The sequence below is a fragment of the Pholcus phalangioides genome, unplaced genomic scaffold (genome assembly GCF_987345545.1).
Source record: "Pholcus phalangioides strain wild (caught in Gottingen) unplaced genomic scaffold, Ppha-v1.0 ptg000020l_1, whole genome shotgun sequence".
Taxonomy (NCBI): Eukaryota; Metazoa; Arthropoda; class Arachnida; order Araneae; family Pholcidae; genus Pholcus; species Pholcus phalangioides.
In genome coordinates this window covers 7,512,471-7,533,490 of record NW_028301613.1, presented here as the reverse complement: position 1 = coordinate 7,533,490, position 21,020 = coordinate 7,512,471, and the positions used below count along the sequence as shown (strand labels likewise).

The 21,020-nt window shown below is 44.5% G+C and overlaps 1 protein-coding gene across 1 annotated transcript in view; it reads right to left on the bottom strand.

Moving 5' to 3' along the window:
* LOC149070895 (uncharacterized) overlaps nucleotides 1-21,020 on the bottom strand; it is a 135,665-nt gene that overhangs the window by 29,071 nt on the left and 85,574 nt on the right. Inside the window, exons 2-9 of the mRNA XM_089248690.1 lie at nucleotides 13,243-13,988; nucleotides 10,052-10,176; nucleotides 8,725-8,976; nucleotides 7,115-7,227; nucleotides 4,091-4,152; nucleotides 3,785-3,942; nucleotides 3,529-3,684; nucleotides 88-2,418 (exon numbers count right to left, since the gene is read on the bottom strand). Coding sequence (XP_089104816.1) covers nucleotides 88-2,418; nucleotides 3,529-3,684; nucleotides 3,785-3,942; nucleotides 4,091-4,152; nucleotides 7,115-7,227; nucleotides 8,725-8,976; nucleotides 10,052-10,176; nucleotides 13,243-13,988 — 3,943 coding nt within the window. The remainder of the gene's footprint in view (nucleotides 1-87; nucleotides 2,419-3,528; nucleotides 3,685-3,784; nucleotides 3,943-4,090; nucleotides 4,153-7,114; nucleotides 7,228-8,724; nucleotides 8,977-10,051; nucleotides 10,177-13,242; nucleotides 13,989-21,020) is intronic.

Below are 21,020 nucleotides of genomic sequence, written 5' to 3'. Positions count from 1 at the left end.
ACCATGAATCCGCCTCTCATTACCACGGGGTTCATGAACCGGACACGGACCACAACAACGTACGTACGTGGTGATGGCAGAACTTACCTTTTCGACATTCGATACCAGCGACGGTACTCATCTCCGTAGCGTTCGGTGTCGTAGACATCAATTCAGTCGTCGTGGTAGGAATCTCTGTTGTTGTGGTAGGAATCTCTGTTGTTGTGGTAGGAATCTCCGTAGTTGTAGGAATCTCCGTAGTTGACGTTGCCATCTCCGTAGTTGACGTTGCCATCTCCGTAGTTGACGTTGCCATCTCCGTAGTTGTTGTCGTTGCCATCTCCGTAGTTGTTGTCGTTGCCATCTCCGTAGTTGTTGTCGTTGCCATCTCTGTAGTCGTCGTCATGGGCTCAGTCTCCGTAGTTGTCGTCGTCGCGGCGGTAGTAGTATCCTCAGCTCCGGTGCTGGTGGTGAATTCAACAGCTGCCGTCGTTGCATCTACATCGTCCGTGCTGTTTGTGACGCCTTCGGTGGTGCTTTCGATCTCAGTGGTGTCGGTCGAGTCGTTGAAACCAACCGTCACGTTCGTTTCGAATTCCTCAGGCAAGATGATGTCTGGCGAGAGGGTGGTCTCGGTGGAATTGTCGGAGACTGTCGCCGTCACGTCGTCACCAGGAGAGGTTGTGTAATCGGGTGCGGCGGTTGTTGTAGCCGAGCCTGTCACGACTTTTGTTGAGTTCTCCTCCGAATCCGTAGCGTTTGCATCTATTACTGATCCGTTCGTTACGAATACCAGTGCTGTATCCGTCGGGGTCATTCCAGGTTCTTCAGTGGAACTCACGGTGACGTTGGCGTCGTCGCTATCCGTTGACATCACGGTCATTATATGTGTGCTCTCTGTCGGAGTTGTGGAGTCCTGCGCTTCTGTGGATGCATTGACGGCACTCCCGTTTTCGGTATTGGCTTCTATAATGTCGAAGGGTGGAGGAGGAGTTGTCAGAGTGGACATGGCTTCTGGTTCCAGAGTGGTGCTCTTCGTTTCGTAAACAGTTGGAACTGCGGTGTCCGGAGCCGTAGTAACAGAATCCGTTTGTATGGGAATAGCGTCGGTTACGCTCTTGGAAGTTACCGTGACGGCAGGTTCGGGTTCGACCCCGACAGTCGTTTCGGTTGCAGCCGGTTGTTGTATGGTAGTCGTAGGCAATGGACTTGAGCTATCAGGTAGGCTCGTTGTCGGAGTGCTTCCAGTGTCGTTACTGTTCTCTGTTGTTGCAGCCTCAGGAATCACTGGGTCGGTGACCACCACGTTAGGACTAGTCGTGTTTTCTTCGGGTAAGGGTGTGACCGGTTCCGTCACCGGTTCGGTACTAGTGGGCAGGGAAGTCACCGTCATGTTCCCGACCTGCTCTATCAACGTCGTGACCAATTTCGAGACCGTGTCGATGAATGGTATGGAAGACGTCGTAATCATGTCGTATATGGTCGTTGGAAACGCGGTTTCCGGCTCGACGGGGGCCGTCGTCGTGGTGGTAGTCGTCTGATGGACTTCGGTGACATTGGTGATGATGACGTCGTCGACTGAAGTGACTGGTTGCGCAGTAGTGGTAGTTGTAGTAGTCGAGGACGTAGTGTCAGCTCTGCTGGAGGTCTCGGGTACGTTCTCCTCGACGGGACCGATTTCGATCTCAATGAAACTGGTGGCGGGTATCTGTTTGGGGGCCGGAGTTGGAGTGCTCGGTTCTTCCTCACGGTCACTCGGGGTCGTTACCACCACCGTGGTGTCGAAAACCGTTACGGTCTCCGTTACGGAAGTGCTCTCTGGGGTCGTAATAGAATCAGTGCTTGCATCGACTACTTCACTGCCGGCGGAGGAGACTGTGGTCAGTGGATTACTGCTGGTTGGTCGCTGATCAGTCGATGGCGTCGTGAGCGGTGGTTCGGTGTCTAAAAAAACGCTGGTGGTCGTAGTCATCATCTGACCAGTTATTGCTGCTGGTGCATCTGTGAGGTTGGTCATCACCTCCTCCATGTTAGCGATTGTTGAGCCAGTATTTTCAGTTGTAGTGGTGGTTGTTGCTTCGCTACTAGTCATGGGTGTCGTCGTAGTAGTCGAAGTCGTTGTGGTTATGTCTTCGGGAAAGGTGTGCAGGCCGTGGTCATGGACGTGTGGCGTTCTCGATTCGATTGGACTAGGGGTTGTTGTGCTGACCGATACCGTCGTGGCGTTATTTACCTCCTGATCTGACATCGTCGTCGTTTCGTATGTGGTCGTGGCATCGGTAGCGGTTGGAGGAGTCGTTGTCGTCATCGGTGCCGGTCGTGTACTGGGTCTCATAGATGAGCTAGTTTCTGAGGTTTGTGGAGGTGTTTCAGGCGTCACTGATGTGTTGCCAGTTTCCATTTCAGTAATTCTTGGTGTTGTTGGAGATTCAGTAGTTTCTGAAAAAAAAAAAAAATTGAGTTGTTGTCAAAATACGGACCACCTACATGAAGCCATCACACAACTTGTATAGAGATGGAAATTTCGTTTGCCCATCTACATTTTGCCTATGTTAATAGCTGCAGTATCGATACGGCTTCGATATTGACAAACAAGAGTTCCGTCTGCACACAAATTTAAACTCCTGGTATCAAAACGTAGAGGACCTGATGTACACCTCCATCAGCGAGGTCTTCCGATTCATTGGTCTCTATCTTTCGGTTCCAGCGGTTTGAAGATGGAAAGCGCAGATTGGATCAAGAAATCGGCAATGTCCATCAAACATCATCGATTCTTCGGTGGTTTCGTGATATAAGATGATTTGACCCGATGCTTCCAGCACGAGATTGTGGCGCCGTGCTAAATAAAAGAAGCCAATAAATTGCATACCAGCTGCTACTGTCAGACCAGACACGACCCGGCTCTGTCCCTTCCGGGATGTAAGCCCTTTATCCGTGTGGGTTGGGTCGTGCTTGGGAGGACCGGGAATGCCGGGCCGGAGCGCCCGACGGTGAAACCACCAGCAAGTGCCCCCTCCCGGCACTCCCGACCCTCTGTCTAAGTCCTAGCTGCAAGCGCATAGCCTGGTCTTTAGGTCGGTGACCCTCAATAGCAGCTCCGTCCCACCCCCGGGAAGCACAGGGAGAGAGACCCCACCAACCCGAGCGACGGCCAAAGAAGTCCTCAGCCACACACCCGGTCCCAGAATTCCCCAGGTTGCTTTATTTGCAACGAAACCAGCTGCTACTGGCACTACAATATGGAGAGATGTGTTACTTCAAGAAGTGCCCACAAACTAGCGAAAGGGTTTTCCCGTTTTCGGAGCACCGAGTAAGATGCCATAAAAATATTTCATATTTTCATAAAGGGTGGTTGATGATGTAAGCGTCATCCCAAACCTCCCCTTCTCCCCTTGTCATCAAAAGTCAGCAAAGCGGAAACCCCCTCCCCCATCGATGATGACGTAATACTTGAATGGCCCCTACTCAAAAAGAGCCTATCAGAAGACGGAAATACAAATTACAGCCGTACTCCTGTTTTTGAAATAAACATGCAGTGCATTATAATACCTGGTTCTCGTTTCGATGACGTTACTACGCACGTTTTGCCATCCGCGTCGAGTTCCGCGCCGCCACCGCAGGTGCAGCTCTTCGTCAGGTTGTAGTAGTCGTAGTAGCAGCCCTGCGAGCAACCTCCGTTTTGAACGAGACATTCATTCACGACATCTAAGATAAGGATAACAGTATTGCATTAGTACGTAAATTCAACACGGGGCGTCGAAAGGAAACCAAAGAAAACAGACGATAATCGTAACCGAACTTTTACCTCTGAAGTCCAATCTGGAAGAATCGACTTTGAAAGCGAGTATTGTGTCGGACCTGCTCTTCAGTACTTGCCTGATGAAATATTCGACCTGTTCGGCAGGAACCGAGTATTTATTGGAATCCCACACCAACACTAATTTCACTTTGATGCTGCCTGGGCTGTTGCGGAAACGTGGTGAGAAAAAAGAGTTTATCAGACGCTTACCGAGACGATTGGTGATTATGCATAATAACCAATTACGCACATTCACAGTAACGTGTATAAAAATAAATGAAAAAAAAGACAAGTTTCTCTATGATTTCTGACCTGAAACCTAGAATCTTCATCTCTTTGTACCGAAGTCCGGCTTTCTTGAAAATTCGTACCAGCTAGAACGAAGAGGAAAACTGTTACGAGACTCGTGAAGTATTGAAGTAAAATTCCTATATGAAATCGACTCAAAAGAACACAGACCCGCGAATCCTCGGGTAGATAAACGCGGGTGGCCCGTACCAACAGCATACCATTTATCACCGGGGAAAAAGAAAAGAAGCACGGTTCGTTTCTCTCGATTAACCCTTTTGCGGTCCAGAGTTTTTCTCGGACACTGCGTTGGTACAGTTCGTAGCCTCCCCCAGCAACGAGGAAGGCCCCTGATTATTCGTCCCTTTTGGCGGTTTCGGTATTGCTTATTAGTTTTGCAAAAGCAGCCGCATTTACAGAGGCCTTTATATTATCGTAGGGGGGGGGGACCCGTTATAACAATGAAATACACCTGTTTCCTTATGCGGTCCTATGTCCAGTACACCTCGGCGTAGGACCGCAGAAGATGCGTGTTTTTTTTTAAGCAGAGTCATGTTGTAAGTATTGGCGATGTCATTTCCGATTATTAGAGATCTAAATTCTTTTATGCCTATTTGGTTACTTTTGTGAAATATCATATGTATATATGATGCATATAGCTTAAGACAACAAATAAGTTCACACGAAATCCTTCGAACGCCTTTCGGGCAAGAATGGAGCTGCGAAAACCAGGGACTTTTGGGAGATATCGACGCCGAAGACACCGGGAAAAAAACTGCTTTTCCCGTGCCTTGTAAATGCTGTACACGACGAAGAAACTATCCTTCGGATGAATTTCGGGAAATTTCGAAACTGGTATCAACAAAGAAATTGTCCTTCCGGTAAATAGAAATGAAGTTGCCAATTTCCTCACGTGGAAATACCGGGAATTTACACACTTCTTAGTACAACAAAGAAGTTCAGGTGAATAGCGGGAATTTCAAACCTGAAGATGCCAAAGAAATTATCCTTCGGGTGATTTTGGAAAAATTTCAAGGTTAAAGACACCAAAAACACCATCCTTTCGGGTAAATTTTTGGAAATGTTAAAGCTGAAGACAACACGGACTGTTCTTCAGGGATAACAAGAGGAATACCAAAGATTAAGACAGCAAAGAAACTATCCTTCAGGAAATTCCAAGGCTGTGAAGACATCTACTATAACAGACAATGTTTAAGAAAACTTTTTAAAAAAACAAAGCTTTTTTTAGATGCGAGATAAACTCTATACCGAGTGACGTTTTGGGAAACATCTTTACAAAAGATACCAAAGAAACTATTCTTCGGGCTAATTTCGGTAAATGTCAAAGCAGACTACGTCAAAGAAACTATCTTTCGACTGGATTCCAGAAATTAACTCTCACTCGACAGTCAAGTGGTGAATTCACTCACTTCACTTCTGAAATATAGATGGCACCACTGAAAAACCGCGCAAATATACGCACCCTGACTCTTAGGTATACACACTCGGTAGTAAATTGCCCATGGCGATCGACCGGGAATTGCGTACGGTTTAAAATTAAAGAAAGTCAAGTGGTGAGAGTGCTAGTTTTCCGCTGTGCAGGTATGGATTCAAATCCCGGTTCGGGAGTGGAGATGTCTACTAAAACAATTCCCTGGTCAGATCATTTGGATCTCTTAGAAATACGAAAAGATCGCGTTTAAAAAGATGTCGAAGCTGAAGATGTCAAAGAAACTATCATTCGAATAAAAATAAGGGAATTATCAAAGATGGTGCCGACGCCGAAGGAATTTTAGAAATGTCAAAGCTGATGACGATAGAGACATTATCCTTCGAGTGAATAATGGGAATTTCAAACACGAAGACGCCAAAGAAATTATCCTTTGAGCAAATCCAGGAACTGTCGAAGTTGAAGAAACTATCCTGCGGTTGAATTTCTGAAATTTCAAGGCTGTGAAGGCAACCAATAAACAATGTTTAGGAAAACTTTTGGAAAATACCAAAACTAGATACCACAGAAACTATTCTTTGGGCGAATTTCGGTGAATGTCGAAGCAGAAAACGTCAAAGAAACTATCTTTTGGGCGTGAATTCCAGAAATGTCAAAGTTGAAGACGTCAAAGAAACTATCTTTATCTGTATCATGATTATTGGAAATGTTAATTTCAAGGCTGACGATGATAAAGAAACTATCCTTCGGATAAAAAATAAGGGGAATGTCAAAGATGAAGACACCACAAAACTATTCTTCGGGTGAATTTTGGGAAATGTGAGGACGCCAAAGAAACTCCTTTGGGTAAAATAAAGGCAATGTCAAAGATGAAGACATCTAAGAAATTATCCTTTTAGTGATTTTCGAGAAACGTCAAAGCTCAAGACGAGTAGGACAAACTATCCGTCGGTACATTTTTGGAAATTTAAAGGTTGAAGACACCCAAGAAACTATCCTTCGGGTAAAATAAGGGGGGGGGGGGAGTCAAAGATGAGGACGCCAAAGAAACAATCTTTCAGATGATTTTCGAGAAATGTCAAACCTGAATACAACAAAGAAACTATCCTCTAGTAAAACTTTGGAAATGTCAAGGTTGAAGATGCCAAAGACACTATCCTCTGGGTAAAATAAGGGGAAAGTCAAACATAAGGACACCAAAGGAACTGTGCTTAGGGTAAAATAAAGGAAATGTCAAACATGAAGTCGCCAAAGAAACTATCCTTCAGATGACTTTTGAATAAAGATAATGTCAAATAAACCATCCTTCGAGTTACTCTGCACGTTTTTCCGGTCAATTTTTGATAACGAATGAGGTTGTGCAATTATAATCATGGGGGGTCGTTTCAGATGAATTCCCAATCTGCGGTATGCATGGAAAATACAATAAAGTGAGTCTCTGAGTTCATGGATTGCAAAATAAGATATTTTTGTGAGGAAACAAAAATGCTTAAGAGACACTGTTGTATCAAGATCGTGTCTTCAACTTTCGTAGTGAAATAAATGATCCTCGACGAGGATTTAAAACCAAATTTGAATGTTATAGGATAACACGTTACCTCATCCTCGAGATGCGTTTTCAGCTGCATGTAACCGAACGACGTGTTGTCTCTCAAATCCTCCGTGAAATTTTCGTTCGTGATCACGAATTCACCAAGTAAGGCATTTGGCACTGACGGAGAGATAATAAAAAAGATATAATGTGTGATATTTATAGGAAACTGAAGCTTTTTTTCAATCAAAGACTCATGACGGAAGAGTGGCAAAGGAGATTTCATTCGCTAAAGGGTCCGGGTGGCGATATAAACTTTGAGTTTAACCTAGGATCCTGTGGGTCGATTTCAGTTGGGGGGAAGGGGCAATGAGAGAAAGAGAAAATTTGGTGGCAATGGACCAAAAAGTTTGGGAACTGTGCCTTAACCATAGGTTATTAGAGGAAAAACGGTTGGGTTATTGCAGAACTCCCGGGTCATTTTCCTTTACTGTAAGTGTCATCTGAAATACTGAGAAATTAAGGAAGTTCTGACTGGTTCATTGATTGAACCCTCCATTCAGACAATCAAGCTAATGAACTCGCAGGATACTGCCATTGTTTTCTTTTCGCATTTAGGTGGAGGGGAACCATGCTCCCCCAACCCATATCCTAGATCCTAAGCTTAGGAGCTGATCCTAGCAAACCTGGAGTAGTGCCATTGTTTCCCCCATAGGTTGAGGAGGGGTTGTTTCCCCATAGGTTGCCCCTCCTATATCCCAGATCCTAGGCCGAGGAGCTAATCCTGACTGATCCTAGCAAACTTGAAGGGGAGTGTCATTTTGTTTCCCCTCTCATCCCTGGATAAAGGAGGACCATAGTCGTAAACAACCCTGCCCCATCCCCCATATCTGGAGGAAGACCAAGCTCACACCGCATCCTAGGTCGAGGAGCTGAACCTCTCTGATCCTAACAAACTTTGAGTGGAACATCATTGCTTCGCTATCGTCTCTAGTTAAGAGAGAACCCATGATCTTAACCCCCACATCCTAGATCTTAGGCCAAGGAGCTAATCCAAGCAAACTTGGAGTGGAGTGTCATTGTTTCCCCTATCGTTCTTGATGATGATGGAGGATCAGGTGCCTCCCTCTCCCTTTAGATCCTAGGCTGAGGAGCTAATTCTAGCAAACTTGGAGTAGAGTGTCGTTGTTTCCCCCTATCGTCCCTAGGTGATGGAGAACCATGGTCCTTCCCAACATTCTGGACCGAGGAGCTAATCCTGGTTGATCCTAGCAAACTTGGAGTACAATGTAATTTTTCCCCTATCGTTCCTAGGTGCAGAAGGACCATCTCCAGGCCCCTCTTTTGTGAATCTGCAGTGTAAAAAATGTGAATTATTTTGGTGTAATGGGCTGAATCCTTGTCATCTCAACCTCTTTAGTGGAGAGATCTTCAGAAAAGAATCTTTTTCCTTTACTCCTGTGAGGTTTTAGGAGTTTTTTGGTAACTTTCGTGACAAGAGGCGCATTAGGTACACAAATATTCCTATGTGCAATGACAAGCATAATAAATACAGTGAATTAATTAGCGATTCATACTACGTATTTAGGGAGCTTACGAATCGGGAACCGGAGCCACACAGACAGCAGTTGAAACAAATGTACCTAGTATTAGTACGTTATGTAATTCAATCCTCACCTATGCTCTGTGACTGAGACGGATTTCGTTGCGTAGGAACTCTGGTGATGACTTCAGGAGACGTGCCGCTACTTACTGTGGTCGGCACTGTGTGGCGTTCTGTGCTGGGCATCGACGTTGAGGATTTGGGCGGTTGCTGTGGTTTCGGCAGCGGTCTGGCGGCGTAAGGACCCGCGATCGATACGGGTGGTAAGGTCGGAGGAGTATCGTGCCTCATGTTCTTGCTTTCGGATTCTGCTATAAGTATTCCCGCTGAAATGGAATACAGTATCACTTAACGCAATATACAAATGACTATTATTTTACTCATGAGCAACATAAGTGCGAGAACAACAACTACTAATATTTTGGAGGTTATAGTTTTGGATGGGTGGCAACGGATATTGTTGATGTTTTTGCCGCGAAAAGACGCGAGCCGCGATGCGAACGATGTTTCGTATATCATTTCTTCAATTAAATACCAACTAAAATAAATCTTCCATATTTCATCATTTGAGTGACTTATTAGCTAATACACTGAAGAGCCAAAAAAACTGGCTCACCTGCCTAATATCGTGTAGGGCTCCCGCGAGCACGCAGAAGTGCCGCAACACGACGTGGCATGGACTCGACTAATGTCTGAAGTAGTGCTGGAGTCCGTCACTATGACCACTCGACCACCACCAGCGGCTCTGTAGATCAGCTGAGTAATGTGCACATTAACGGCTTTCGAGCTTTATCGGTAACATACGAATATGCACTCGGGAATGAATGAGATGGAAAAACGAAACCCTAGCTATCGCGGTTACGGCCACAGTAACAAAATTTTGAAAAATTCGAATGGCAACACACACACTCCTACGCATTGCGAAATAACCAGCGTATCAAAAATAAAGAAAACATAAATGAAAATTGTAACGGTATTTTATACTGTATTAGTCATATACTATAGCACACACCATAAATGCGGGAGCAGAACGCAGACAAACAAGGGTCTCACCATGAGGGGTTGGTGCGCTAGATGCTCGGTCAGGGACTTGCGGATTTGAAGAAATAGAAGGTACAGTTCACCCCCCCCCCCCCAACTCCACTTCTATTTTTTTGATACGCTGATTATTTTGCAATGCGTAAAAGTGGGTGTTGCCACCCATTCGAAATTTTTCTTGCTGCGACCGTAACCGCGAGAGCTCGGTTTCCGTTTCCCATCTCATTCTCGAATGCACACTTTTATATATAAACATCTATATCTCGAATTTCATTCGCATTCGTTGGTTTTTGCTGTAGGAGCAAAGCTATTTCGTAACCGCCCTGTACATATGTTGTATGTAATAAGGAGTCACACACTTACTTGCTGACAGAACACCAACAAGAATAGCGACGGCGACTACAATGAATATTAAACCGCATATGATGATTCGCCTCCAACTTTTGCAGATCTTTTTGCTGTCTTTCGTGAGATACAGTTTCTCGCCCCTGAAAAAAGACAAAAAAGACAACGACTGATTATATAAAATTGATCTGCATGCTTCCCTCCACAAAGCATTTTTAGGATTACGTGCGTAACCGACAACCATGGCCCCCACATCGGAGCCCCTAGGCTGGAACCTTTTGCGGGCCCCTTCTGTAGTTAATTTATAGCGTGAAAAAGCAAAAAATGATGAGAACTGTCCCGGGCCCCAGGGCTAGAGCCCTATCAGCCCCCCGTTTGTGGGGGGCCATGCCGACAACCATTCGCGCTGGAAGTCAAAATCGAACACGTCGACAGAGAGTTTTCTAATCATCTAAATCTTCACGAGGCTTCGGGAAAGAAGCACTAATATACGTCAGATCAGAAGGCCTTCAAAGTCTGCTTGTGACGTCAGTAAGTAGTCCATTTTCCCTCAGAATATTCAGGGGGAAAAAATTCCCTGCTCGCGTGCCAGTATCATCGTTGTGAGTAAAAGCAATGATCGGGCTCAGAATTGGCGATTTCCATGCCCCCCACATCCAATCAATAAGATTCTACGCCAAAATAAGAAGAAACGAAATAGGATGCTGCGGTTCAAAATGTGGCAAACTTGCTAGGTAGTCTGAATGACGTTTATGGCAAACAACTGCCGAGGCCTTCTATCTCTAGAAGGTGCTGATCAGATACGGAAAACTGGCTGAGTGAGGAGATATTGATGTTTCAGGAAAGAGAAATTCATCTCTGCCCTCACGGGGACGCGAACCCCGGCCTCCCGTTTGCCGGACGAGTGCTCCGCCAGCTAAGGGGTCATTCAAGTATTACGTCAGCATCGGGGGGTTTCGGATTTGCTGACTTTTGATGACAAAGGGGGAGGGGGGTTTGAAGGTTGCTTACATCATCAACCACTCCTTTTTTAAGATATGAAATATTTCAAGCTGCTGACGAAATTTTGCTGACAAGGGGGGGGGGGAAGGGGGTCAAAAATGGCTAAAAATCTGCTTACGTAATACTTGAATGGCCCCTAAGCTATGAAGATAGATAGAATTTCCTCTCCTTTGAACGTATGTGTAGGCTGAATGGCTCCGTGCAATGAACGGTGGCAACATTCCGGTAATAGCTCGCAGATGACATCAGGGCCACCAGATGGCGGTATATGTCGAAAGACATCACTCTCCCTTGTTAATACGACAGATCCCGTGAGGGCTGAATTTTCCTGGAACATCAATATCTCCTCACTCAGCCAGTTTTCCGTATCTGTCGTATTAACGAGGGAGAGTGACGTCTTTCGTCACTTAATACACGCCCTTGTTACAATGCACTTTTTTTTTGGCCTTCAAAGACATACATTTCTAATTACCTCCACAATAACTATTCCCATTCAAACTTTAATCTAGTTTTTAACAATCCCCTCTCCTTCTTTCTGTCTGCATTTTTCCCGTTTTATCCAGGACATACCAAAAACTATAGTTTTGACTTCCCCCTCTTCCTAAATCTTGCAACAGGACTGCATAGTGAAGGTGATACCGAAATTTGGACGTGGAGCTGGCTAGATCAGATGGGCATTCCAATTTGAATCCAGAGGCCTTTGATCTACTCAACGCAAAAAGGAACAGTCTACGGTCCCTACTTCTACGTGGAGTTACGTTCTACAGCTCCAGTGACATGTTGGATCACCGGGAAGCGATATGCATTGCTGCTACAGAACGAAATTGTTCAAGCTCTTGCAAAGCACGTCACTACCTTGCAGACACAATCTCTATGCAAGACGGAGATTCTCCACACATTGCAGTGTGTGTGTGTGTTAAGAATGTTCTTAAAACACATTTTACAGAAGAACGTGTCATCAGCCGGCACTTCCCTATTCTATGGCCTCCCAGATCCCCGGACCTTAATTCATGCGATTTTTGGCTTTGGGGGGGGGGGGGCACGTCTGGTAAGTCGTGACAGTCCAAGAACTTTACCTGACCTTAAAGGAAGCATTTCACGCCACGTGCTGAACATTTCCCGCCCACACTTCGGTCAGTTGTGTGCCACCTTGAAATTTCACATGGTATCTGAAAATGCTGGCCATCATGTGGAACATGTTTTGTTGCAGTAACAAATGTAAAAACACAAGATTTATTGCAAGACTGGTTATTTGTGGAGGTGAAGATTACAAGGAAGAAAATTCATCACTGCCCCCACGGGGACTCGAGCCCTGGTCTCTTGCTTGCCGGACGAGTGCTCTACCATCCAAGCTATGGAAACAGATAAAATATTTCAACCTTGGAGCGTATACATACAAGTATGTTGAAAGGCTCCGTACATGGACGGCGGCAGCAATCAACTAATAGCTCGTGAATGACATAGACCGCAAGATGGCCACATGCATATAGAAATGACCTCTCTCCACTTGTTAATACAAGATTCATTGAAAGACTGGTTATTTGTAGAAAGACTGGCTATATCTCCACAAATAACCAGTCTTTCAATGAATCTTGTATTAACAAGCGGAGAAGGACATTTCTATATGCAATTGTAAAAGTATTTAACAGTTGTCAAAATTGTAAGCGTTTGCCTAAATGTGTCATTTCTTCATAAAACGCCCTCTGGTGGCGACATGTGCAACTAATTTTTTTTCTCCCCGAAACAAAAATTCCCATCACTTCATGAAGTCTTCCACAAAATTTCACAATTTTCTGATGATTGGTTTCGCATGTAGGCTACTTTAAAATAGGGTGTTTTAATTATGGACGCCCTGTACTACATGGACCATGGAAAAAAGAAAAATTAAATAAAAAAAAGCGCCACTTATTCACCTGGTGATAAAAGAGAGAAATCGAACTCTACTTGAATGACCCCTCACAAGGTATTGGCGAGAAATTTGAATGATCTGTATTTGACGAATGGGCGATAAATATGGTAACCTTGTCTTAACGGCAACCTCGCGGTAGAGAAAAGGAAAGAAGTTTCGGAGAAAAAAAGTAGAAGCTTGTTTGAGTGTTCATTTCACAGGCGTTTGGACGCAATATTACGTATTTGATCGTAAAGTGGTTAATTGAAATATAATTTTATGTTTCGAGTGGGCTGTGTAGAGATGGCAGTTGTATTACCTCAGATACTTCTTGTGTGTATTGACTGGAATGAAGTATTCGTCGTAACCGGCTCCATTGCCCTGCTGCATCTTGTCGTTTGGCACCGTAGGGTCGTTGCTGTCACCGTCTCTCGGACAGCAGTAATCGTCCGCCGTCCTGCCGTTCTGGTGGTGACCGTCCTGGTGGCCCGCGGCCTCCAGGGCTTTCTCACTGGCCGCGTCCGATAACGACGACATGTCCTTCAGGGGTATCTTCTCCTTGGCGTCGTCGTCGTCCTTGTCCGGAGATTCGTTCGCGAGATTCTTGCTGTGGTTCATGGAAACCAGCAGCCTGCCGTCGCCGACACTGACGACGACCGACGACGGCTCCTTGTCGTTGGGTTCGGGTATAGCTATCGTCAGGTGTTCGTCGGAATTGAGCATTTTGGCGTCGTCATAGTTCTGCAGCTTCTCGTCCAGCGGGCGCTTCACCAACTCCTTCGTGGTTTCCTTGTTGAGGTTCACGTCGTCGTCGGTCGAGTCAACGTTGACGATGGCCGAACCGTTCATCGAGGACGACGAACACCTCTCTTCGTCGTCATCGTTGTCTAGGGTGCCGTGACCGTTCGGCAGCGGGTGACAGTTCGTCGTCGGGGGAGGGGCCTGGCCCTTGCCGACCTGCGGCCTGTCGATGTCGAGACGCAGCGCCTTGACTTTCTCCGAGTGAGCGAACCCATCGTTGTGGTATCCATCGATGTCACCGTTCTCATGACTGTCATGGTTCACCTGGTGGAAGATGAAAAAAGAACGGAATTATAGTAATGTGCGTGCGCCTCACCCCTCGAACATTTCGAAAGAAATGCATATGTAACATTATAACGTAAACATAACACGCTGTGCACACTGTGAAGTCAACTCCAAACTGTCAGGGATATGGCCAAGTAGCAATGCTGTCCTTTGCATTGCCATTGTACCATGCCCAGGGCCGCAACTAAACACTCGGCCAGTCGAAGCAAGTACTCATTTTGGCGCTTTTTTGCGATGTTCTAGGGTAAACTGGACACCCCTCTGGTTTAGCCCTTCGGGGCCATAAATATAGGAAACAGGCGGGCCTTGTACCACGGCAATAGGTCCAGAAGAAGTCAGCGAATTCACCCTATGAAATGCTTCTTCAACATTACACGGGGTCACCCAAATGCGTGACTATCCAGATTAGCAGGTAACTAGTCGCACCTTTACTCGGGGTATCAGGCCCACCTACTACTACTGAACTGTACATGCAGCTCTCGTACACATTCTTCTGCGGAATTTCTAATGAATTGGTTACCTGCAGGAACGTGTTGTGTGAGTGTGCGCGTCCCTAGCGCATTTTTGTTGCGACAGGTTGTGTGGTGATGCCATATCTGTTTTTCATATTTTGAAGTGAAGATGGTAAATGGTTGGATTTTTGTGTTGGTAGAGCCTACGTGGAACATTATCAGAGAAAAAAGAAGTTGTAAAAGAGAAAACTGCAAGGATGACGTCAGTCTCCGCTACCATACGAAGGATTTAACAACTGGCTGTTGCGAAGATATATTTCGGAAAGAGAGAAAATACAACTGCTCCTGCGGGGAATCGTACCCACGTCCTTTCACTTTCCGGGTGAACGCCCTAGACCACTAGACTACAGAGGCACCGAATCTCTCAATCTTTCCTTGGAGCTCGTGTACACTGAAAGGGACCGTACATGGACGGCCGGACCAGACTCAGGCCAAGGTCACAACTGCTGACGCTGCCACCAGATGGCGACTCATACAAGGATGACGTCACTCTCCGCTACCATAAGGATTTAACAACAGCCAGTTGTTAAATCCTTCGTAAAGAGAAAACTATCCATCTACCCATCTCTTGTCTGTGAGAGTATGCGTTTTATTGCAGACGATGTTGTTGCCGTCTGCTTTTTGTAGGTTTACGTTATTGTCACCTGTTTTTCGTCAGGGGAAGAGTCACTTTAGAGGAGTTTACTCCAAAGGGTCTAGCTAGATTTCTGGAGGAGGTGGAGTTCTGAATTCCTGTCCGTACTCCAACAGAGGCCCAATTGGCGTTGTGCTTGCCAAAGCAGGGGGTGTACCACCTTCTGATTCTTAATAACCAATCATCCATACGTAAGAATCGGTTCGTAAGAATCACGTTAAGAATCGAGCTCCGAATGCAACCACGATGTGATTGTTAAAAGTTATTCTTAAGGTCACGTGACGATGGACAGGCCGATAAATTTCCCTTTTGGGGAATTTCTCCATTGGCCAATCAGCACCTAGCTAAAAATTAACAACAGCTTGTTGTTGACAAGATAAGGAGGAAAAGAAATTTTAGAGCGACGCTAGCCTGAAAAAATGGCGGAGATTATTTCAGCAAATGTGAATACGGTTTTGAAGAAATGATAAATACATAATATTTTTTTAACATGTTACAGTAAAAAACAAACATATCCATACTTAATCATCCGATATGATTCGAATCAAAGATTCATCCCACGTTCACTGGGATGGATCCCTGCCACCCTCCATGAAGAGGGGCTATGCTATATATGTTATGGTGAAAGTGATAAAGAGCTGCGGTTATTATATAAATAATCACCGGCCATTTCGGTAAGTTTGATAAATTTTGCTCATATACCGTGAATCTATCACATTTGTAGGTCATTATGCATAATTGTCAAACCATGGTTAATGCGATAAATGAATCATCGTTGTGTTTACATTATGTATGTAAGTGAAGCTAACATTACATGACTAACAATAATTTTTATAATATGCTTCATGTTTCTTTAAATTAATTGTCATGGCGAAATGAACGTGGTACTGTACATGTATTGCATAGCTGCTTCGTGGCCGAATAAAAATAATATATAGTGATCAGATAATACACCAATATTAAAAATGGTCATCGCTTCTGTAATGTTGGCTTTTTCACGTACACCAAAGTACGTGAAAAAAACAAACGCAGCAGCAGGTTAATAATGATTTTTAACTTATGTAAAATTATATTTCGGCCGATTAAAGCTTTATCTCACATATTTTGTGGGCGAAATTCAATTTTCTCTCAAGTTTTAAACTAATAAAAAATTTCAAATCATATATGATTTGAATTTAATAATTCCATAATATGAGTTATATTAAGTTCCCATAATATGAAAAAAATTGTGTTTACGACTCATCGATCATGATATTTATGGATTGAAAATTTGAGAATTATGCATAATCACTGGTAAATGTGATAAATGTGGCAAAATTTATCAAACTTTATTGAAATAATCCGATATTTTATCACTATTATCAACATATATGTGCTGTATATAGACTCTAACACTGTTTTCAACTCTCCCACACAACCTTCAGATAACTTTTCGATAATTTAAAAAGTCTGACGAATTCCTTATTTTGAAATAAAAATGCATTGTTAATTTTTTTTTTCCATTTTTTAAAATATGAATCATAGAAAACTTCTATTAAAGAAAGAATTTAAGTTATCTCGCATAGAAGAAAAAAAATGTTTACTAAGAATCAAGCTAAGAAGTGGGTAGCCTTGGTTCTTAACTCGATTCTTAACTATGGAACAAAAACGATTCTTAGTTAAGAATGTGGTAGCAAAGTTCTCTCTCGATTCTTAACTAAAGATCAAATCCATAGTTAAGAAGCGGATTCTTATTAAGAATCAGAAGGTGGTACATCCCCAGGTATCTTCAGCTGAGAATGAAGTGGAAGCAGGCGATTCCAGGGCGATGTGTCGGAGAAGCGACTTGATGTGTAGGTGGATCGGATTATGCCGTATTTTCGGGACAGACAAATTTTCCCCATATTATTCGGCTCTTGGGAGGGGCGATCGTCTTCCCCCCCAACTTCTGGATCCACGCGTGGCCAACACCAGCTGTAGCTTGGCTTGGCTATGGAAAGGAGAAAAATTGTGTATTGAAAAAAAAAATGAGAGGACATTGTAATCATTCAATATTCAGTGCTGCCATCTACTGATCGGTAAAAGACTTGAACACAGAAGCGGAAAGTGTTTAAAAAAAATGACAATCATAAATACGTATCATAATACAAAAACCAGGGCTATTTAAATGATCCGCGTGCACTTCCAGACCACTTAAGTGACCCGCGGCGCTGCTCCAGACCCCTTAATTGAGTGGCTCGCGACACGTTTTCAAATCAATGAAGTGTGTGGCCCTACGCACAACGAGTTGAAAAACCCTTGATTAGGCTGACCCTATCTGTTCGGGAAAAATACGGGAAATCAGTCTTCGAAACACGGGAAAATACGGGACATTGCCAATTATGCCAAAAGCGAGCAAAGTTGCCAAATCATGCGAAAATCACAGAAAATTCGCCAATCGCTTGAAATTGCAGTGAATTAAAACAAAAAAAAAAACATGACAAATATGCGAGATGAATATTGTCGTAATTGCCATAATATATTTTCTCAGTTGGGAAGATAATTTTATTCGTTGGTTTGATGAATAAAATGAAGAATGAAAAGTCTTGTTGGTAATACGTGAAAAACCGGGACATTTCTGCAAAAAAAAGTCGGGACAGCTAGAGAAAAAGAGAAATACGGGACGTATGGTCACCCTTGATATAGTTGGGCCTTGATATAGTTGGGCAGATGTTTTCGGAAACATTTTCTCATCATTCTCTTTTATTGCGCCCTTCAAGCTACGGAGAAATACGTGAATTCGCGTTCCTTATCTCGAAGCGCCACCTGTCATTGAAAACAAATGAACGTGCGTTTGAGATCAGCGCCCAAGACATTCATTCGCAGCAGTGACCTTTAGTGGCGCGGGGATTATTGAAAGCGAATTCCGTATAAAACGGCATGTTTCGTGCTAACGAAAGCTAATCCCCGCTCATCAACTATTACGTTATTACTCGGTTCTAGAGATAGGGATTATTGTTATTTATAGTTATTATTCGATTTTTTTCAAGGCGAGAAACAGTTGAATCCTGTTGTAGGGATCCCCCGGATATAACGAATGAAATCGAACATAGTGCATCTCCGGTTGTACTGTATTGAAAAAGAACTTTCTGTCTTTTCAAGTCCGTTGTAACGGGGTTTGGACTGTATATATATATATGCGGAAGGTGCTCAATGTTTTGGAGAGTGCTGGGCCACTTCATCGGTTTGGAAATGCGTCGCGGGCCCGCAAAAGTTATCTGCAAATGCTCCGCGAACAACTTCAGTAGTCGGGAAATGTGTCGCGAGCCATTTCGGTGACCCGTGAATGTGTCGCGGGTCACTTTGGTGACCTGGAAATGTGCCGCGAACAACTTCAGTAGTCGGAAAATGTGTCGCGAGTCACTTTGGTGACCTGGAAATGTGCCGCGAACAACTTCAGTGATCTGTAGATGCGTCGGGGGCGGGGCACTTAAGTGCTCTGGAACTGCGTCGCGAGTCAGTATAGTGATCTTTAAATGTGTCGTAGGCAGCTTAAGTGATCTGGAATTGAACGACACAACTCCAGTTCACTATGTGGCGGGCCTGCACATTTCCATATCAGTCGAGTGACTCGCAACACATTTACAGTTCACTTGAATTGCCCTAGACACATTTCCAAACACATTCAAGTCAAGGGCGGGTCCTGGGGCGCGAATTCACGTATTTCTCGTAGGTTGAAGGTCGCAATAAAACGAGAATGATGAGAAAATGTTTCCGAAAACATGTGTCCAACTATATCAAGGGTATAATATAAGGTGACCATACGTCCCGCATTTCCCGGAATGCAGAAATGTCCCGGATACTGCGGCCGCACGGGGCGAAGCTGTAGGAAAGGTGCCAAATCCCAATTCAAAGGGTGGAAAGCTTTGTTGACGACAGAAAAAATGTGGATGGGGGGGGGGGGCACCGCATTGGTTCTGCACCATAAGCGGGTACAGAATTCTTGGACGGGGGGGGGGGCGAATAACCGAAGGTGTGTATAGTGGACGAAGATGGGGGGGGGTGCAGATGCCATCCGCCTCCGCACGGATCTCCTTGTCAATAACACAACTTTTCCACTGAGCGCGGGAGAAAGGGCGATCGCCTCCCGCTTTCCTCCTTCCACACGGCTGATTCAAGCGGGACATTATCAGATCGCCTCAGTGACTCGACGTACATTTACAGATAACTCACGTAGTCCGCGACACGTTCCCAAAACGAATGAAGTGGCCCGCACTCAGTGACGTATTTACTGCACGGGGGAGGGGCTTAGCGGGTTATAGCCCAGGGCGGCAAGTTCAGTGGCGCGGCAGATTTGAGGAATGAGTGGCCAAGAAAATTAGTAGAATGGGTGAAAGGCGGCAAAATGCTTACACAGCTCATCGTGAATCCGCCTCTGCCCAGAGAGCGAGGGAATAGGTCCGCGAGTGACCTAGAGATTTTCAAGCGCGTGAGTGAACAAAAGTGTGAGCAATCATTGACCAAAAAATGTGACCTACAGCGTGTGCATACATGTAAATGATCAGAATCACCCTATAAAGCGAGGTACCACGTGAGTGAAAATGAAAAGAGTGACCTATATAGAGAGTGTGTGGGTACGGGTGTGACCTAGAGAGTAAGGGACAAGGTCAGAGAACTGCCAAAAGAGTGACCTAGAGCGTGTGCAAGCAGGTGAATGATCAAAAGCGCCCTATAAAGCGAGGGACCGTGTCAGTGAGTGACCAGAAGATTGTGTCATCTTGGGAGGGACCTAAACAGCAAAAGACATGATGAGTGTGTGACCTAGTGGTCAGTGAGTGGACCTAGAGTGCATGCAAGCATGTGAGTGATCCATAGAAGAGTGACACATAGAGCGTGTGAGCGATCAAAAGAGTGGCACAGGTGTACTTAAAGTGGGTAGGGGGAAAGGGCAAGCGGGTTATACAGGATTAGCCACGGATGACGAATTCAAGGAATGACTAATCGAGAAAATTAGACTACAGTGGGAGAAAGGCGGCAAAATTTCGTGTAGGCCACGAATCCGACTCTGCCCCCGCCCTCAGCCCAGCGATTGAGCACCCTCGTCCTCCGAAAAGCTGCGAATTTTCCGGGGGGGGGGGGAGGGCAAACATCAATTTACGGGTAAGTTTCTTCACGGATCCGTAAAAAAAAGCTCCACACACAAAAAAAGATGGCGACCTTCATCTCTGCTTCTCTTTTTAAATCGACTGGACTTGACTGGGGGAGGGGGAAGAACTGTTGAAAAATCACACCTGGAATGACATCCATTTTTTCTTTCTTTTTGCTGAGAAACGGCCCCGAAACAAAAATGAAAAACTCGTGCACACATAAATCTATGCGAGCCTGCCTTCCAAACGAAATAAAAAAAACCTGAAAAACCCACGAAATGAAAACATGTCAGTTCAGTTGTTCTGAGAAGGAGACGTGGAAAAAAAAAAATGGCGGAGAAAAACACATTACACATTTTTTTTTTTTCGAGGTAACATTAACAGTAGGTGTCAAGATGGCGGTGAAAAAAAAAACAAAAAACAAAGACATGGTTAAACAGTTCAAGTTCCTGGAAAAAGACAGAAATCGTGAATCTTTTTCTCGTCGTATATATATTTATATGAAAACTCAACGAGGAGGAATAGTTATAATAACGATTTCAGGAACACACACGACACAGGACTAAAAAAAAAAAAAAAAAATGATAATAATATAAAAAAGGTCAGGTGTGCAGACGACGCCGTTACTGAAAAGACGGTTAGAGCCGTCACGTTGTGAGATTTCTTTTTTTTTCTTTCCTCCCCCCCCCCTCCAGTTTTTCTGAGTAATATTTACATAGCTGGGTGAGTGCATGAATCACGAAAGACAGTTAATATGGAA